Source organism: Montipora foliosa, chromosome 8 (genome assembly GCF_036669935.1).
Source record: "Montipora foliosa isolate CH-2021 chromosome 8, ASM3666993v2, whole genome shotgun sequence".
In the NCBI taxonomy this organism is placed as follows: Eukaryota; Metazoa; Cnidaria; class Anthozoa; order Scleractinia; family Acroporidae; genus Montipora; species Montipora foliosa.
Genome location: NC_090876.1, coordinates 22,429,764 through 22,446,601, shown reverse-complemented (window position 1 = coordinate 22,446,601; position 16,838 = coordinate 22,429,764). Strand labels below are relative to the sequence as shown.

At 40.6% G+C, this 16,838-nt stretch overlaps 2 protein-coding genes across 3 annotated transcripts in view; both read right to left on the bottom strand.

Moving 5' to 3' along the window:
- Window positions 1-16,838, bottom strand: part of LOC137968006 (uncharacterized) — a 136,243-nt gene that overhangs the window by 76,554 nt on the left and 42,851 nt on the right. The window lies entirely within an intron of this gene.
- Window positions 7,839-15,422, bottom strand: LOC137967270 (uncharacterized). 2 transcript variants are annotated; one of them, XM_068813792.1, is made up of 4 exons: window positions 14,947-15,051; window positions 14,603-14,818; window positions 10,205-10,785; window positions 7,839-8,961 (listed from the first exon to the last, which is right to left on the bottom strand). In XM_068813792.1, exons 3-4 carry the CDS (start codon window positions 10,779-10,781, stop codon window positions 8,066-8,068), a joined length of 1,473 nt encoding a protein of 490 aa, XP_068669893.1. In that variant the 5' UTR covers window positions 10,782-10,785; window positions 14,603-14,818; window positions 14,947-15,051; the 3' UTR covers window positions 7,839-8,065. The 2 variants fall into 2 exon arrangements, with proteins under 2 accessions (XP_068669893.1, XP_068669892.1); XM_068813791.1 differs by lacking the exons at window positions 14,603-14,818; window positions 14,947-15,051 and adding an exon at window positions 15,317-15,422.

Genomic DNA, 16,838 nt, shown 5'->3' with positions numbered 1-16,838 from the left:
ACATACGGCTGCGCCTCGTGTTTTTAAAAATTACTTAGTATACTATTTAATACACAAGCAAATGAACATGAAGCATCACCGTTGTGTTTCATGTTCATTTGCATTTCATTGTTCAGCTATTTACCCCGTTATTTCCTTTGTGCCACGTTCAAATCCCTCCCCGGGCTTTTACTGAGGTTTGTTGGGTGTATTACTCGGTATAACAACTAACTCACGTGTCTAGAGAAATGCATCCGATTGGTCAAAACGGCTATTGAATATGGATGAGTATTTTAAATGAAACACATTTAATCAATGAAACGACGGAACAGAACAACAATAACAGCTGTTAAGAATCCCAGTTGGCCGGAAGCAAACCAGCCGGCTATTTACAAGTGCAGCTGAGAAGTTGAACCAGGGACTACCAGGATAAAATTCAACGAGTAGTCAGAACGGGATTTCCGGGTGTCAAGACAAGCGCCCTTACCACTGGGCTGCACTGCTTCCATGCTTTGGCTTCGTCTCCTTACATTTCCACGGTCTGAACTTGAAATCTGCGTGCGTTGCAGATTTGCAGAAAACGCGAAAATTCTTCTGTGGTCTCGCCTATTGCTTACACTTGTTTTTGCTTTACTCATGCGGTTGGTTTGTTGATTGTCGACCTTCTAAACCGCGATTGCGTCAGAACAACTTTACACGCTCTGATTTATTTGGTACATTTTTTTTCCGTCCTCTCCGAAAAGAACGACGGAAATGATCAAACTTTAACGCCATGTGGAGGATATGAACACTCGACGAGATTTTTTCCATTTCTTGCCCACTTGCCATTGGCCGCCTTGACTTCAAATTTAAAATCACCTATTACCAAGAGCCTATGACTGGGAGGGAACGATTAGAATTCCTAATTACATGTAGTGATTACTTTCTGAGACTAACTTATATCCCGTGTTAGTAAAAACGTTAATTTCTGCCCATGTGACGCCGATCGGAGATCTGGACATTGGTCGTTTTGGTACTAGAGACGCATTATCCGTATGGACGAACTTGGGCAAACATTTGTTGTTCGTCTCGGCTTATGCATCTCCTGTATAAAGACGGGTAAGAGACGCATTATCCGTCTAGACGAACTATCTTTTCGTTGTTCGCCTGAACGACGCACACCGGAAGATTATTCCTCCACTCCAGACGGATAAAGCGTCTTGTGCCCGTCTTTATTGATACTGGAGAAGCACAACCAGACGAACAACAAATGTTTGCCCAAGTTAGTGCACACGGATAATGCGTCTTATGTAGTTTGTCCCGTCTTTACCCAAGACGAATAACACGAGAGACGCATAATTCGTCTGGACGGATTATGCGTCTCTAATATAAAAGTGGCCATTAACTGGCTAAGGTTAAAACCCTTAGTGAGAGAAGCTAGCTGTTGTAAATTTTAATGGTCTCCAAAAACGATAACTGCTAAAAGAGATGTTAGTTGTAAGCTTTAAGTCATCGACCTATAATGATATGATAAAAAAGAGTAGGTCGGATAGACAGTCAATATTTCGATGTATGGCACAAGTCAGTGTGACTGGAACTGTTAAAGTGCCCCTGTGATCAAAAAAACCACTTCCTTTTTTCCTTCAGGTTTTGAAAGTGTGTTTGCTTAACACCTGACTGGCAAAATTTTGAGCTTTGATTTTTATCCAAAGGCCGTTTACTTTGAGTGTAAGTTTTGGATTTCACGGTCCGCCGTTACTCACGTTCAAAACTGACCGATTGGGCCTCAGAGGGTTGGATCCAGGGAAAAGTGACGTCAGAGGCTCACTAGCTTAGCTTATTATATATGCAAAGCGTGAGTTTAAAAGTCTGAAAGCCCAAAACCCCTGTGCTGCATATTAATCCTGCGGCGTACACACGTATTGCATTCTTAAACTAGTGAGCCTTTGACGGCATTTTCTCCTCGATCCAGCTTTCTCAAGAACATAATGTTAGTAATGGCGGACCATTAAATAGGAAAATTACAGTTAAAATAAAGAGGTGTCTTTTTGAAATCAAGGCTTAAAACGTGGGTCACTTAGTGTTTTGTTAACATAGTTTTGAAATCCAAAGAAAAATATGAATTGATTTTTTGGTCACAGGGGCACTTTAAAAGCACGAACAATCAAGGGTAATGGCGTGGTATATGCCAACAAATAAACGTCTGCCCGATAGATTCTTCACTCAGTCAGTTTCCGATGGCAATACAGTAATGGCTTCGTTTCCAGACACGAACGACCACAAATGGATCGAAACGTATCTCCCATCGAAGAGCCTGTTTACATGGGGGTGGAGTACCTCGGGTAGATGGGGTCGAAAATTAGCCCGCGTTTACATGCAATCTTACAACCCCAGGGTCCCGGGTGATCTTTCTCGCGACTATTGCGTGGTCGCAAAGTACGTAAACAGGAAAAATGGCTTTGAAGGATGCATTTTGGCGGTTGATGCTCTTTTTCTTTCACCGGCTTCTTTTGCTTCAACTTTTCAGTGCTGTGCCTTCTTATTATCACTTTGGATGCTGCAACGCTTCCGCCAAAGGCAGTATGTTGTGACACAAGCCAACCCCGAGTTGGCGCGTTACCACACGTTAAAGCGTTTACATGGCAAAACGCGAACTCGGCCGGGTGGGTTACCTCACCTATCGTGTAAATGCGAGGGTTTACATGGGCCGGCGGGTTACACCCCTCCTTCCCCCTCCCCCCCCCCCCCTTCCCCCTCCATGTAAACGGGCCCTAAGGAAAAGGCGCAAACTGGCTGTCCTATTTATTTATTAACTAAGGGCCTGTTTGCATGGAGGTGGGGTAACCCGCTTTTCCATATAAACTCTTATTTTTTCAGCCTCGAATTTACATGATAGGTGAGGTTACCCGCCGAGGCTGGTTTTCCGATCTGCCAGACCGGGTAACCCGCCCAGCCGGGGTCGCATTTTGCCATTTAAATGCTTGAAGGTGGGGTAACCCGCCGACCCGGGGTCGCCTCGTGTCAAGATATTCCGGCTTTGGCGGAGGCGTTGCAGCATTGAAAATGAGAGAACGCATGTTTTATGAGTCAAATGAGTCAATGAGTCAATGATTCATGAGTCAATGAGACTCACAGTCAATATAGCAATAATTTGTTGATTAAGCCTAAGCCCTCGTTTCAGTGATTAGGCCTAAGCACTCTCTGAAATTTTAGCTTTCATTTTATGGTTTAATTAACTGCACTAACTCGTTGATTCATTGACTCATTGACTCATGAATACTTGATACTCTGAAAATGATAATAAGAAGTCAACATGCAGCTACCCAGGACGTGGTTTTGTATGTTTACGAGTTTATATCTTGCGATAATTTATTAGAACGTTTACACTTTGAGAGAACTGAAACTGCGACTATTAGAGTCTCAAAAATCCAGCAAAAATATGATAATAACTTGCGGCCTTTTTCTTCAGTCCAGGAGAAGTAAGGATTACACAGTTGGTTAGTGCGTGGCCTTCTTTGCGAGACATTCCGAGTTCGATTTCTAGTGACCTCAAATCCTTGCTTCGACTTCTTTCCATTCTGTGCAGCTTCAGGTAGCTTTAAATACCCTTAAAACACAGCACTGATGGAAGGTGGGGGGGGGGGGGGTAAAATGAGCGCACCGTCAGCTTCCTGGGAGAATACCCTCTGGGGGGTAAAGGAACTTTCGACGTTAAATAAGGTGCACCTTTACGTTTACAGTCGTGTTCAAGATTGGTTCCCTCCAAACAACAACCACCCCAGGACAGAATACTGTCGCGAGAATTTAATATGTTAATTTTTGGAACCATGCCGATCGACTGTTTATCTTCAATCTTTTTCTTACAACACTTTCTCGTTTTGGACTGAGTCCCTAATCATAAAAAATTACAATTTCCTTGGTTGTGATTGGTTTAAAAGAATCCTAGGATGCCTACCATTAAGCCAAAATTTCCGGAAATTTCGGTTGTAAGTCAAATGGCACGGTCCGGTCCGGTTCGGTCCAACCAGAAAATTTCCGAAAAAAAGACCGGTCGGATTGGTTGGACAGAAATTCCCTTTACTATTTACCCAAGTCGCTATTTCCAGCACCGCTCCTCTGTCTCCGCCAATTGAAAATTTGCACCAATTCGAAACAGCTGGAGGGGAATGCCTGAGCACAAGCTAGGTCAGTGAAAACGGAAAAAAATCACTTACTATTGTGTAAAGGTCACAAACCGGTAACCCCAACCGGTTTTTTTCGACAAATGGTAAGCACCCGGTATTATCCACTAACTCACTTGCCATGTTGATATCAGACAGGTTTTTTATTGGACAGTTTGTTATCGGACAGTTCAATAAGCCAATCACATTCAAAGTTGTAGTTTAAAATCAACCAATCACAACCTTGGTTTCAATCACCATAGGAACAGTGTACAGGCTTCTTTCTTTCTTTCAGAGTGACGTTAGACAAATTTCGCTTCATTTGTCAGTCTTTTAGTGTAAATTTTCTCTTTCTTTGATAACCTGGCTTTCTTTTTTTCTCGGAAATTATAATTTGTATGACTAATTGGTAAGAGCAATTCGGTCCGTAAACGTACTCGGGATAAACAAGTCGGACAATCGGTTTTGTTATCACTCGTATGATTACAGACAGAATTGCAATCCACTCAGTCCTATTACCATTACCTTATCGTTTCCCTGAAACGTCTTGTGCGCTTGAGCAATGTCCGTCCATCATTGACAGAGTGTTTTCCAAATAAAACTAAACTAAAATGAGCTGTTTTGAAAATATAACAGTCTGTTCGCGACTCTTAATCAAACCAAAGGATTTTCCTCGTCGTGAGAAGATAATTTATTCACTTTACGACCCCTTTGTAAGAAAACAGACTTGAGGCAAAGGCGGACAAAAGTTTTCTCCTACTTTTCGAGCTCGATTGCACGGCATGTGACGTGTGAAGCACGGTGACATATGTCGAGAGTTTAAGCATGGACAACCGGCGGCAACGCAAGCGAAAACGTCACTCCCAAAATATGACTTAGTGCCATCGTACGTATTTCGGCATTAGTCGATCTTGTTCTCGTTGAACTATTTGGGCGAACTATCCAGTAAGTGGATAAGTAAGAAGACTGGTTTAAAAGTGAAGATATCAAATGAATGGTTGATTGTTCTATGCTCTCGTTGTCCGCAAAACCGAAGTTTGATGATTTCACGTTGTTGTTTTGTAGAGTATGTCAAAGAAATGTACTAAAATGCGTCCCCCTCGCGCAGCACGCTTTTTTTTTTCCTTTTTTAACTGATAGAATTCTTGCTTTGTGGTGTTCACGTCCTTGCCTAAGCTGCCTAATTATCATCCCAAACACTTCCTTGATTGTGACGGCACCTTTCCCATGTACCCTTTCGGCCATTTCCTGCTAACGTCATCACTACCCAAGATTTACTTGCGGGCATTTGGTGTGATAACATCACCAATCCCATTTACTCCGTTCGCCCCTTGCTCTGTCAAGTTTGGGAGAAGGAGCATCGGGAGCATCATTTGGGAGAAGGAGCATCGTGAGAGCATCGTGGCCCGGGATCAATTCCCGGATTCGACGACATTTGGCTATCTACTCTGCTCCGTGTGGTTTCCCCGCCGGGTATTCCGGTTATTCCCTCTTCTCAAAAAACCAACACGATTTGATTTGTTCTGATTTCAGTTGATTTATGGTCTCCCCAATTTGTAGAGCATTCGTGCTTGGCTAAATAAAGCTATGAAACGAAATTACAGTTGCTAAGTGCGTTCGGTAAGAGCACTTAGGGCCTCTTCCGATGAGCCCAGTTGACCGGGCTGGCCCGGTTTCCGTGATCTCGCCTCACCTGTAAATCCTTTGTAAACTGAAATGTCAATGAGTTCATATGAGAGGTCGGGCTGGCTCGGTTGCCGAGATCTCGGTAAATGGGCTGGAAATTTTGCCATATGAACACTTCATCCCGGTTACCGGGAGGCAAATAATACAATGCATTTTCGTGATAGAACGGACATTACCGAGTATTTACTTCTCTTTTCTTCTATAATGAAGCTCGGAATAGCTTCATTTGATAGTAAAGTAAAAAGAAATTTTAAGGTTGCTTAAACAACGAAAACCGAGAAATTCTTGCCAGGCCTGTTCGTTAGATTTGACGCCTGAATTGTCGGGTCACCACTTTTCATCTCGGAAACCGGGCTGAAAGACGTACGGCATGTGAATAGAAACCAATTTCATCCAGGTAAATGAGCCAGCCTGGTCAACTGGGATCTTGTGAAGAGGCCCATAATATTCAATCTTCACTCACTGTCTAAAATCGTCGCTTCTCATTGGTTAAAATTGGTCACATGATTCTCCGTTATCTAGCGACATCCCACTGACAGAGTGCGTTATGGACAATGACGCATAAAAACTGTGCAGTATTCAACATGGCCTCGACTTTGAGATTTTCCCGGGGTCGAGGAGAAGAATACTGCTGAAACTATCGACAGCTGCATCCCAGCAAATACAAAACGACAAACCAACTGGAGTGTCTCAGTTTAAATTAAGCAAAAAGAATGAGTTGTTTTTGGATATTTTCGTCTGTTGTATATGTTGTTGCTTCTCACTCGATTCTCGCAGAGTTTCCTGATTTTTGTGCATGCTTTTTACTTTCCTAAATTATTGGAATGCACTTTATGTATCTAAATATTTGCTAAATTCTGGGTGAGACAAATTTGTCGAACTTCAAACCGCGGAACCGTGGAACCTGCGAAACCTAGAGAAATGACTGTTTTTATTGAAACCCTATGACGACGAGATTTGCATTAATATTTGTTAATTATCGAATGTACCCGCCAATTATCGCGTTCCAGGTGTCATTTCTAGCTGTAATCTACGTATTTGAACCATATTCAAGTTAGCCAATTAACTGATGGATTGCGTGACAAGTCACAATAACAATTATTACCTGCTCAATTCCCTGCTCCCGGTGATTCTTTATTGATGTTCTTAAGGGGTGAGACTAATTTGTAGAACCGCGGAACTTGCGGAAACTTAAAAAATGACTCTTTTTGTTGTAACCACATGGTAAAAACGATGAGATTTACATTATGTTTGATAAATATTGATAGTACCCGTCGATTATCGCGTTCCAGGTGTCATTTCTAGCTATGATCTGCGTATTTGCACCATCTGATTCAAGTTAGCCGATCAACTGGTGGATTGCGTGACAAATCACAATCTTCCAACCCATTTTACAACCTCAAAAGACGATCCCGCTTGGTTTGAGGATTTTAAATTTTTCGACATGCAGGTCACGTGATGTTACTTGCTGCCTGTCAGTTATAGCTTTCGTTTTGCGCCTGTCTTCTATGTTTCCACTTTTCCTAATCTTTTTCGTGTCTGTTCATGGTTATTTTCGAATTTACTGGTGAGATGGACTTCGGCCGGTCATCACCTTTATTTGCCTTTTATGTTTGCATTCTTTAGTTTTACGGCGTCTGTTTGACTTCACGGCAACTGATTACCAGCTATAACTGCCACTGGCTTGATCAATCGTTTGTGGTTACAAGGAGAATTTGATGCATGGCGCCTTGGTGGTTGGATCAGGTTTCCCTGATCTTGGCCTAGGCCTTGCACATAAATACACTTGAATTGTGAGCGTATACGCTACATCTATTTATCGTCGAGAATAATAAAATAAAGTGATTTTTTTCGAAATATCAGCTTTTCCACAGAGGGAAACACATGTAGCCGAAGCAAAGATACGTTCCTTCTTCCATTCACGTAATTACGGCAACTCTTTCATCGGAATACCTTCGTAACAACAACAACAACAACAACAACAAAAACAACCGTGTTTAAGGAAAACTTGGAACTGAAGAAACTCTCCACCGTGCCTCAGAATTGTAATCTTCCTTTCACAATAAAATTTACATGTTTGCTCGTGCCTAAACTGAATCATCTTTGAAAAACACTTTCAAAGGCTAAAACTAAAACCTACAGTAGCTTGGCTTCAATCGTGGATTGGAGGCTTTCAACTTGGACCCTTAAAAATATGGTCCGTATAGAACCTGAAGGAAAATACCTTGAGTTTTAAAAGTAAAGGTCAAGTAAATGATCCTCTACCACTTGTCTACCCCATGCCTCTTGAACACGCTATCGCTCTTACAGCATTTCAAAGGAAAATTCCTCATTGAATTTGTTATCTTTAAATTTTTATCTTTAGTAACTACAACTAAAAATTTGCCTTCAACTGGAACGTGAAATTCAATAGCAGTTTGATCATCTTCCAGAATTTCTTTACTCCATTGTTTAGCGTCAGAGCTGGTATTGAAAAGCCGACACCGCTGCCACTGCGACGATTCCTCAGTCATCACCACAAAATACTTGTGAAGTCCAACTGAGTAACAGATTCCAGTTATCTTTTTTCGTTCACTATAACCCTTTTCAATTTGTATCTGAACGTCACTCCACGTGTTGCTTGTGAACCATGTCTGTGCTTTGCCACTGTATTCCTTTGTGTCCTTTGTCATAACAACGTAAAATGTCGAGCCTCGGGCTGAACACGCAGTGATTTTTAAATCTTCTTCCTTCTTTCGAATAATCGATGTACTGGCAAAAATATATTGGTTGGTGCCAAAGTCTCTCATGAAAAACACTCCAAATCCCTGTCGCTGGTCACATGCAAGGGAATATATATTATATCCCTTGTTCCACATCTCCTGGACAAACTGGACAAAGCTATCATAGTCTGATGGAAGGCCCCAAGCGCGGGAAGGAGTTGGGCTGTAAAGGTCAGAAGTTCCTAAACATCCACTTAAGCGTCCATCGTGCAAATTTTGCGACAGCAAAATCTTTTGAGTATTTTTTACAAAACCAGTGATTAAATCGGTGTAAGTATGACGATCGAACATATCGTCAAACGGAAAATCTTCGCGGTTTCCTCCACTGTACATAGGTTCAGTACTAGGACGTGGTTTCTTTCCAATCATGAATAGTGTTAAGTCCCCACCTTCGCCTAAAAAAAATGACGCACAGATAGAGGAAAAGAAATGAAAACTAGACACTGAGGACAACAAACAAATCAGTTAACAAATTAACCAACAAATGAAGATACCAAGAGTTGAAATAATAAACCAATTAATTCAAAGGTAAATGATGAGATCTGCACAAGGCAACTGTAAATGAAACGCTTATTACACTCCGACAATGACTCCGTCATCAGACGATGACCTTCGATAACCTTCGATATACGGCGAAGACCGGCTACCGAAAGGTCAACGCCCCTGCCACTAAACATGCATTGTAATCTCGCTAAAAAGGTATTAAAATCCGTGATCATTCACAGTTATCTGTCGAAAGCTTTATCAATATGATATCTCCCAACCCGACTGCCAACGGTTTGACCTTGAGTGGCTTTGTTGACAAGTGCCTTTCTCCTTGGTGCAAAAAGTTTTAATTAATAATTGAATTGAGAGACCGACTACTCTCAAAACGGAGTCGAAACGTTAGGCCAAGCAACCTTCTAAACCATGGATGTCTAGGGGATTACGCCAATTATTAAGAATAAGCAAATAAAGAAGTGGTCTTTTCCATTGCGGCCATAGGGCGAAGTATGCAAGTAGAACTTAGCTTTCCTGTTAAATTATCTCTTAAGGATCTCTTTCTCTAAGTTCTTTTCATATCTAGCTCAATTTATCTCTTTCCTTTATTTTTGCTTACAGTGTACCACGTATTTGCTTCTTTAATTGTTACTGTTACTTTTTCTGCTTTTTTTTTGTAATCCTGTACTTTACAATCATGATAGTCTTAAGGTTATTATTGGCTAATCAATAAGCGAATCTCGACTTGCTTTGCTTGCGGTTTTTATACATTTCTTACCCGTCGTTCTTTGCAAATCTGCAATGTGAAATGAGCAATTAAATCCTAAGTTTTAGGAAAATTGATACTAAGTCATGAAAATTAGTTTCTAACTGGGCCTCTGGTCTCGATGGTTTAAAGGTGGTGGATAGGGCTATCCACCCAAGAAATTCCTCACAGGATGGATGCATCGTGATTTATCCAGTTTACAGCACTATCCAACCATCGTACAATTCAGAGAGAATTGTAAGTATTCAGTGTACGTCGCACAACCTTTTTTCCCTTTATTTAAGACCCTCAACTCTTCCGTTAATTGACATTCTATGATTAATAAACCTAAGTTCCCAACCGCTGATTACACGTTGTTAAAAAGGGCACTTTCAATTAAACAACTCACGTACCTTTTGTATCAACAGCTTTGGAATAATATGGGCATGCTGCGAGACAGTGGAAACCAGTGATGTCCTTTTGAAGACAAAAATCTGCCCAGTGACCGCTATAACAGGTATCACTAAAAATCATCGGATATAGCATTTCCTCTGGCACCATGTCAAGGATTTCTTGGATACTGATTGCCCCATCATGGAAACACCAGTTGCCAGTCCCCACTTCTCCGTGTCCAGTGTAGTACAGCATAGGTTTCGAGCTATTTCTTTTGCACTCATCAAATAAAGTACGAATTTTCACTAATGCTTGAGACTTGGTAAGTTGAAGATCTTTCACTGTGTTGTGCAAATGATGTCCCACCGTGTTCTCCATGTTGAGTAGATCATGAGTAACTCCAGCTAAAAAAGCACCGTTCTTGTTCCAAGCAGCATCCCGAGTTCTCCTCTCAGAAATTTCGATGTTCCTTGGTGGATCTGTCGCTCCTGACAAAAGCAGCCACAGAGGCTCAGCATTCGTTGGCTTCCACTGAGACCAACAGTTGATTCGACCAACATATGGTCCTTGTTTAATTGCCGAGCCAGCCAAATACATTTTCCTGTCAGGGAACCATCATCATCGTTATTTTCAATATAATCATCAATTCATCATCAGCCAGGCCATTTAATTTTTAAGGCAGTAAATCAGTAAGCGACAATGGATGAAATAATTATCTTAAGAAAACAACCTGTCAATGCATTTGCGAGTGAACAGGGGCAACGCATGCGCAGCGTAAGATAAAAATACCGGTTCTATGTCCGCCATCTTGAGAATTCTGCGTTTGAACGTCGGTTGCATTTGCCCTCACCTCTGCGTTGGAGTTTGACAACTTCTGGGCGAGGCTTAAGGACGGAAGAACCCTGAGCCCGGAACCCAGAGCCCGGTGCCCGGAGCCACCTAGTATTTCTTAATAACGCTAGGAATATTCAATAAACATTGTAGGTGGCCATGCAGCTTTTTAGATAATTAAGTTTTTTTTAGAAAGAGGATACTTCAATAGTGTTGTGAAAAACAAAAAAAACACTATTTGTAGTGCGCATCAGTTTATGCTTACTCGCGCTGAAACATCAGGAACGCCAAAGGTCTTTCAAAAAACGACGAATTATTATTGCTGATTTTCTGTTTATGCGATTTTAATTACGAAGTCTAGAGAACTACGGTACATTTGACCCTCAGGCTGGAGACCCTCTTTGGTAAAGGCTAATCCGCGCTGTATTCAAAATTTTCACAACACCCGAATTGAATTTAGACTCCAACGTTATAACATAAAATGTGCGATTAGTTTGTAATTTTGTGTGTTAAACTGGTGATTTTCAACTCCTGTTAGTAAAACTCAAACCAAGGCCGACGTACTCCTCTTATTCTGGTCTTCATGGAAGAATTCTCTTTTGGCTTGTTTGTTTACCGTTTCTTGATCTTATTAGATTTGTTTTGTTGATACTTTGGTTTGATTTGAAGGGATTAAAACACAATTTGTAATTACCGCGTTAAACCTTAATCACACAAGTAAAAGTAGCGTTTGAGCTATATTTATAACACAGATTCGACAACTACTAGTCCATTTTTCAAAATTCTACTCGGTAATTGCACTTAATTGCGTTCTTTTAACGTCGAACGCAATTTCTAATCTTGGTTTTCCTGTGCATAGGGCGATCTTTAGCAAGTTTCTGTTTTTGTTCGTCTGTCTTTTTAGATCATTCTTGCAACCGCATCTCGGTTTTGAAACGTCATATGCGAAAATGACGAACGCGCACCTCGTGATCAATTTGCACTAACAGGCTGATTTTTGGCACGGGGCATTTTTTTCGTAATAATCTCTCACACAATTTCAAAAATTTCAAGTTTTTGAGAAACTTAGTTTTTGTGACGTCATCACCTCTTTAGTCAAAACTGTCCATTTTTAGCCACATTGCGCAAGCCAACAGACTGCAAAACAGTTGAACGCTGCGAACGCTGAGGACGCGGTCAATATTCGAATGAAAGGTCTCGAGGATCACGCTTACGGCGCTTCGCGCCTTCCGAAAAGGGAAGAAAACGACTGCTTTGCAGTTTAGCAAGCCACACAAGTCATATTAATACTTTCCACAGAAGTACATAAATGCATCGTGTTCATGGCATCTTGGATCGTCTAATGATTCCAACCTCCAAAGTTCTCCCAACGAACGCACTTCGTTACAACCAATGATTACTCCTAGTCGTATAAGTACTGAGATTTACTCACAGAAATTTAATGAGAAACTAGATAGATGGAAGCCTGGTTGCCGTATCATATGATCACATGAATGACTGCTAGTCATAAACATACACTGTATCGGAAATTGTCCACAGACAAAACAACAACAACAACACCTTTTATTTAAACACGGTACGTTTTAAAGCTAATATAGCTTACTGGGCTGGCCGTGTAAAAAATGTTAATTAATTAATAGAATAATAATAAGTTGAGAAATAATTCCCATGAAAATGACGTACTATCCAGATTTTTTTCAAACTTGGCACAATTGATATTCATACACAGGACATTTAAAAAATGCAATAAAAAGATGGGGTCACCGTGCTTGTTTTCGCACTGTATGCCCTTTATTCGAAGTGTTTTTTACCGAATCTCGCGAGAAGCGTTCGAAACTAGACCAACCGGAAAAATTGTTGTAATGTAGTAAAAGCTACTGAATATTACTGAAACCTTGAACCTGCTTGTTTGTCCGGGCTATAATCTTTAAGAAAGTGATTTCAAATTGCTGAATCTTGCAAAGAAATGTAAGCAAATTGGACCGCTACAGAAAAAATACCATTTAAAATGGGGGGACACCGTGCTCGTTTCTTCGCAACACAATGAGTCCGCGAAAGGACTGAGGCCAGTTCCAAAACAACACCTACTTAACCGAGAAGAGTTACCATGATTGCAATTAAAAGTTCTTAAACAGCAAAAGCGGCCTTTGTTGCCTCTCTTCAGATGGCCGGCGCGAGACGCCGCCATCTCCGAAGTCGCACTGTTATGCGCGGTATGAGATGCACGGTGCAAAACAAGGGAATCACCTTAAAAGACGAAATCACTGTCAATTTGGGAATCCGTTTCACTAAATTAATATGTTTCACTTTAATTTATCCATTGAGATACGTATAATTGTAGTATCCTATTTAAACAAGGATAGTAACTTGACTGCAACTGCATTACGGTGCATTGAAATTGTATCGCATTGCATTGCGCGGGTTGCATTGTATTGAATGTAAACGGTGACAAACCCTCCTAATTTAATTAAGGATCATTTTTCCTTGAAGGGAATTCATGTTTGAGATTTACATAAAGTATTGACAATATATTGCATTAATTGTTCTTTAGTGTGATAAGGCAATCGTGATCACAATCGTTGACTTTTTGAAAAGAAATAGCCTCTTTTTTGCAATTTAGACAGCAAGGTACATGTAAAGAGTTTGAATAAAAAGACATCACTGTCACCTCCGTCCTCTTCTCTCCATTCCCACACATGCTCTAAATTTTATTTTGGCCTTAACTGTCATACGTCTAGAATGCGGAAATAATTCGCTTTTGTGCTTGTTATATTACGCAGGCCATTGGCGGTTGTCACGATATCTGTAGCGTTCGTTTTATATTATTTCTTCCTCGCTGACCACAGAGCCGTCAACATGCTTTCTCTTCTAGCTCCTAGTGCCCTCTTCCAACACATTGATACCAATGTGCATAGCCACTAACTTGGACAGGGCTATCTTTTTTATTTTCATGCAAAGGTATTTCCTTCCATGCGCCGGTAAATAGTAGACAAAAATATATGCCTAAAATAATGAGTACGAGTAAATAAATATACGTAAAATAGTAGAGAAAATAAGTAGTAGAAAAAGCGGGGATAATTAATGCAGAATTTCACTTTTTGTTTCGAAAAGTACGGTGAGAAAATTGCAAACAAGTACAAATAATTAGCGTTTCTTAACATTGATAAGTACCGACCGTAGGCTCCAGGGAGCTGGTTGAATTGGCCGGATGCAATGGAATGATGCAGCTTATTAACTAAGCATGTACGCTTACACCACATTTATGATGGATGAGATTTTGAAGTCCATCTTTTTTCCTCGGAGTACAATCTTGATGGACAGATTAATGGAAAACTGACAAGTAAAATAAGTATTTAAAAAAAGCATTGCTGCTAAGACTGCATTATGTGTAAAAGTTTCATACAGTTGAAAAACAATTCAAATTAAATGCGATACATAAGTGTGTGAATTTCAGTAAAAACGGCGCATTTCTGCGATTTAGCAGCTACCATGCAGCGACCCGTGCCTCCTGGCCATAATAATAGCCGATTCAGGTGTAAGAGTCAACAAAGAGCAAGCATTGACTATACGCTCCTGCTACGCCTTACCTTTTGACTTTGCTTAAAAGCTTGTAAATTCATCGATCTCTAAGCAACCAGGAAGTTTCAAAACGTAAAGTAAGATGAGCGACACACACGTTTCCATACGACTGCCGTACTGTAAGGGCCGACAGAAGAGAAGTACTCTTCATGAATGTATAATTAGGGGTAGCCCCCACAATCCAAGATGTCGTCATGTGCCTACGAACTGTTTGTTTATTTCTTCTAAGAAACGAATCGAAGGAAGCAATTAGTGAATGATATGCGATAAATCATGTATCTGTAACAATGAATTATACTATTGGCTTCGTTTTGAAAAGGCAACAAAGAGAAAATATTGACTCCCGCCTTACCAGATCTGCCTGATGACTTTGAAAATGTTGTAGCTCGTCCATCCCTCAACAAATAGGAAGTTTTAAAACGTTAATTATTACGAGCGACACATTCGTATCGGTACGATTGGTTTTGCAAGGAATTATAGCAGAGAGAGACTCTTGGTCCAATATTTGTGAATCTATAATTTGGGGTAGCCCCCAATTTTTTCCTTATTCGCTTCCTTTATTCATTCGATTTTTTCAGCCGCTTGCTTAAGAAACTACGATCGCTAAGGAAACAATAAATGATTTGACGAATTGTGTGTATGTCGCACGCGATCATACCAATGGTTTAGGTTAACTTCACAACATGAACACGATTTTCACCACAAAATCTATTGTGACCAACCTCATTCTCAGGGTTTCTCTTCCCTTCCACGAGGTTACTGTGTGACTGACATATATAACAATAACTAATTTGATGAATTGTGTGTGTGTCTCGCACGCGATCATACCAATGGTTTAGGCTAACTTCACAACAATTCAAGAAACACGACTTTGCCTAGAAAATCTGTCGTAACCAACCTCTTTCCCAGGGTCTCTCTTCTTTCCTTCCTCGGAGCGGGAGGAAACGACGTTGTTGTGTGACTAACAACGTTAACACCACAATAACGTCACATGTGTGTATGAAAAAAGAAAGATAATTAAGCTTTTAAAGAACTTGACATGCGTAAGAGATGGAATAACTAGTCTAGAGAAGAAAGGAAATAAAAGCATAAGTTAAAAGAACACTTTAGGATAATGTTTTAAAGAATTGCATGAAGAAGTCACGTTAAAACTCTGATTAAAGAACGTCATTTGATTGACATATTACTCTGTCACTGCTACATGATCTAGTCTCTTTAACGATTATCTTTAATTCGTAATTGGCTTTGAATTTACTATTGTCGTTATTTTAGGACACTGTGACCCAGAACTTGTGGTAGCACAGAAAATAAGGAAAATAACAAATAATATCCGTGGATTGCATTTGAAATGTCCGCTTCACCGCTGAAGATCGAGACACCACGTTTTCAAAAAAATATTTATTCAAGTCTTCCTTAGAATATTGCTAATGGAGAGCAATAGGCCTTTTTGCAGATACGACGGCCATTTTGATTTCTATTGCTTGGAAAGACATTGTGGGATTGCTCAGGAGGTAAATTAATATGTATTTCCCCCCTTGGGCATCCAATAATAGCTATTTTAGAGGTCACCACAAATAATTATCTAAATTATTAGTATCGCTTTTGAAGCTAAAACCTTAAAACGAAAGAGACACTGAACTCAAAACGCGGTGTTTTAACTTCAACAAAGCCAAGCGCCTCGCTTGTTTGTTTACTCGAGCCATTTAGCTTTCAATGTTGCAAATCTTGCGTCACAATTAATTACCCCAAAGTGAGGCATCAAAGTAAATAACGTCATCATTGGACCAGTTGTCCGCGAACTTAGCTGCCAACCTCGTTCCCAGGGTCTCTCTTCTCTGCCTCCCTTGGTCGTTGGAAGAGAGACCCTGGTTGCGGCTGGTCACGTGATCATCTATCCATCCAAAACCGCAGGGTGGGTGGGTACTCAAGTACATTTGGTCGAAAGGACAATGAAATACCATCCGGGGGAAGGTGAAGTTGAACAATTGTTGGTTTCAAAATGGGGCTCGAGTTTTTGAGATGTGTTCAGAAGGCGCTACTTTCGGCTGGCTATGACGATATAATTTTGAAAGTGAAGGAAGCCATTTGCCTGGAAAGTTTATCTTCAACGAAAGATTTAGTTGCTGTTCTTCCTACCGGCTACAGGAAATCCTTAGTTTTCCAAGTTCTGCCTCGATTGTTGAGGGAAAGAGAGGAAACACGTGCAACCACGTCGGTAACAAAGTCTGTAGTTTTAGTTGTTTC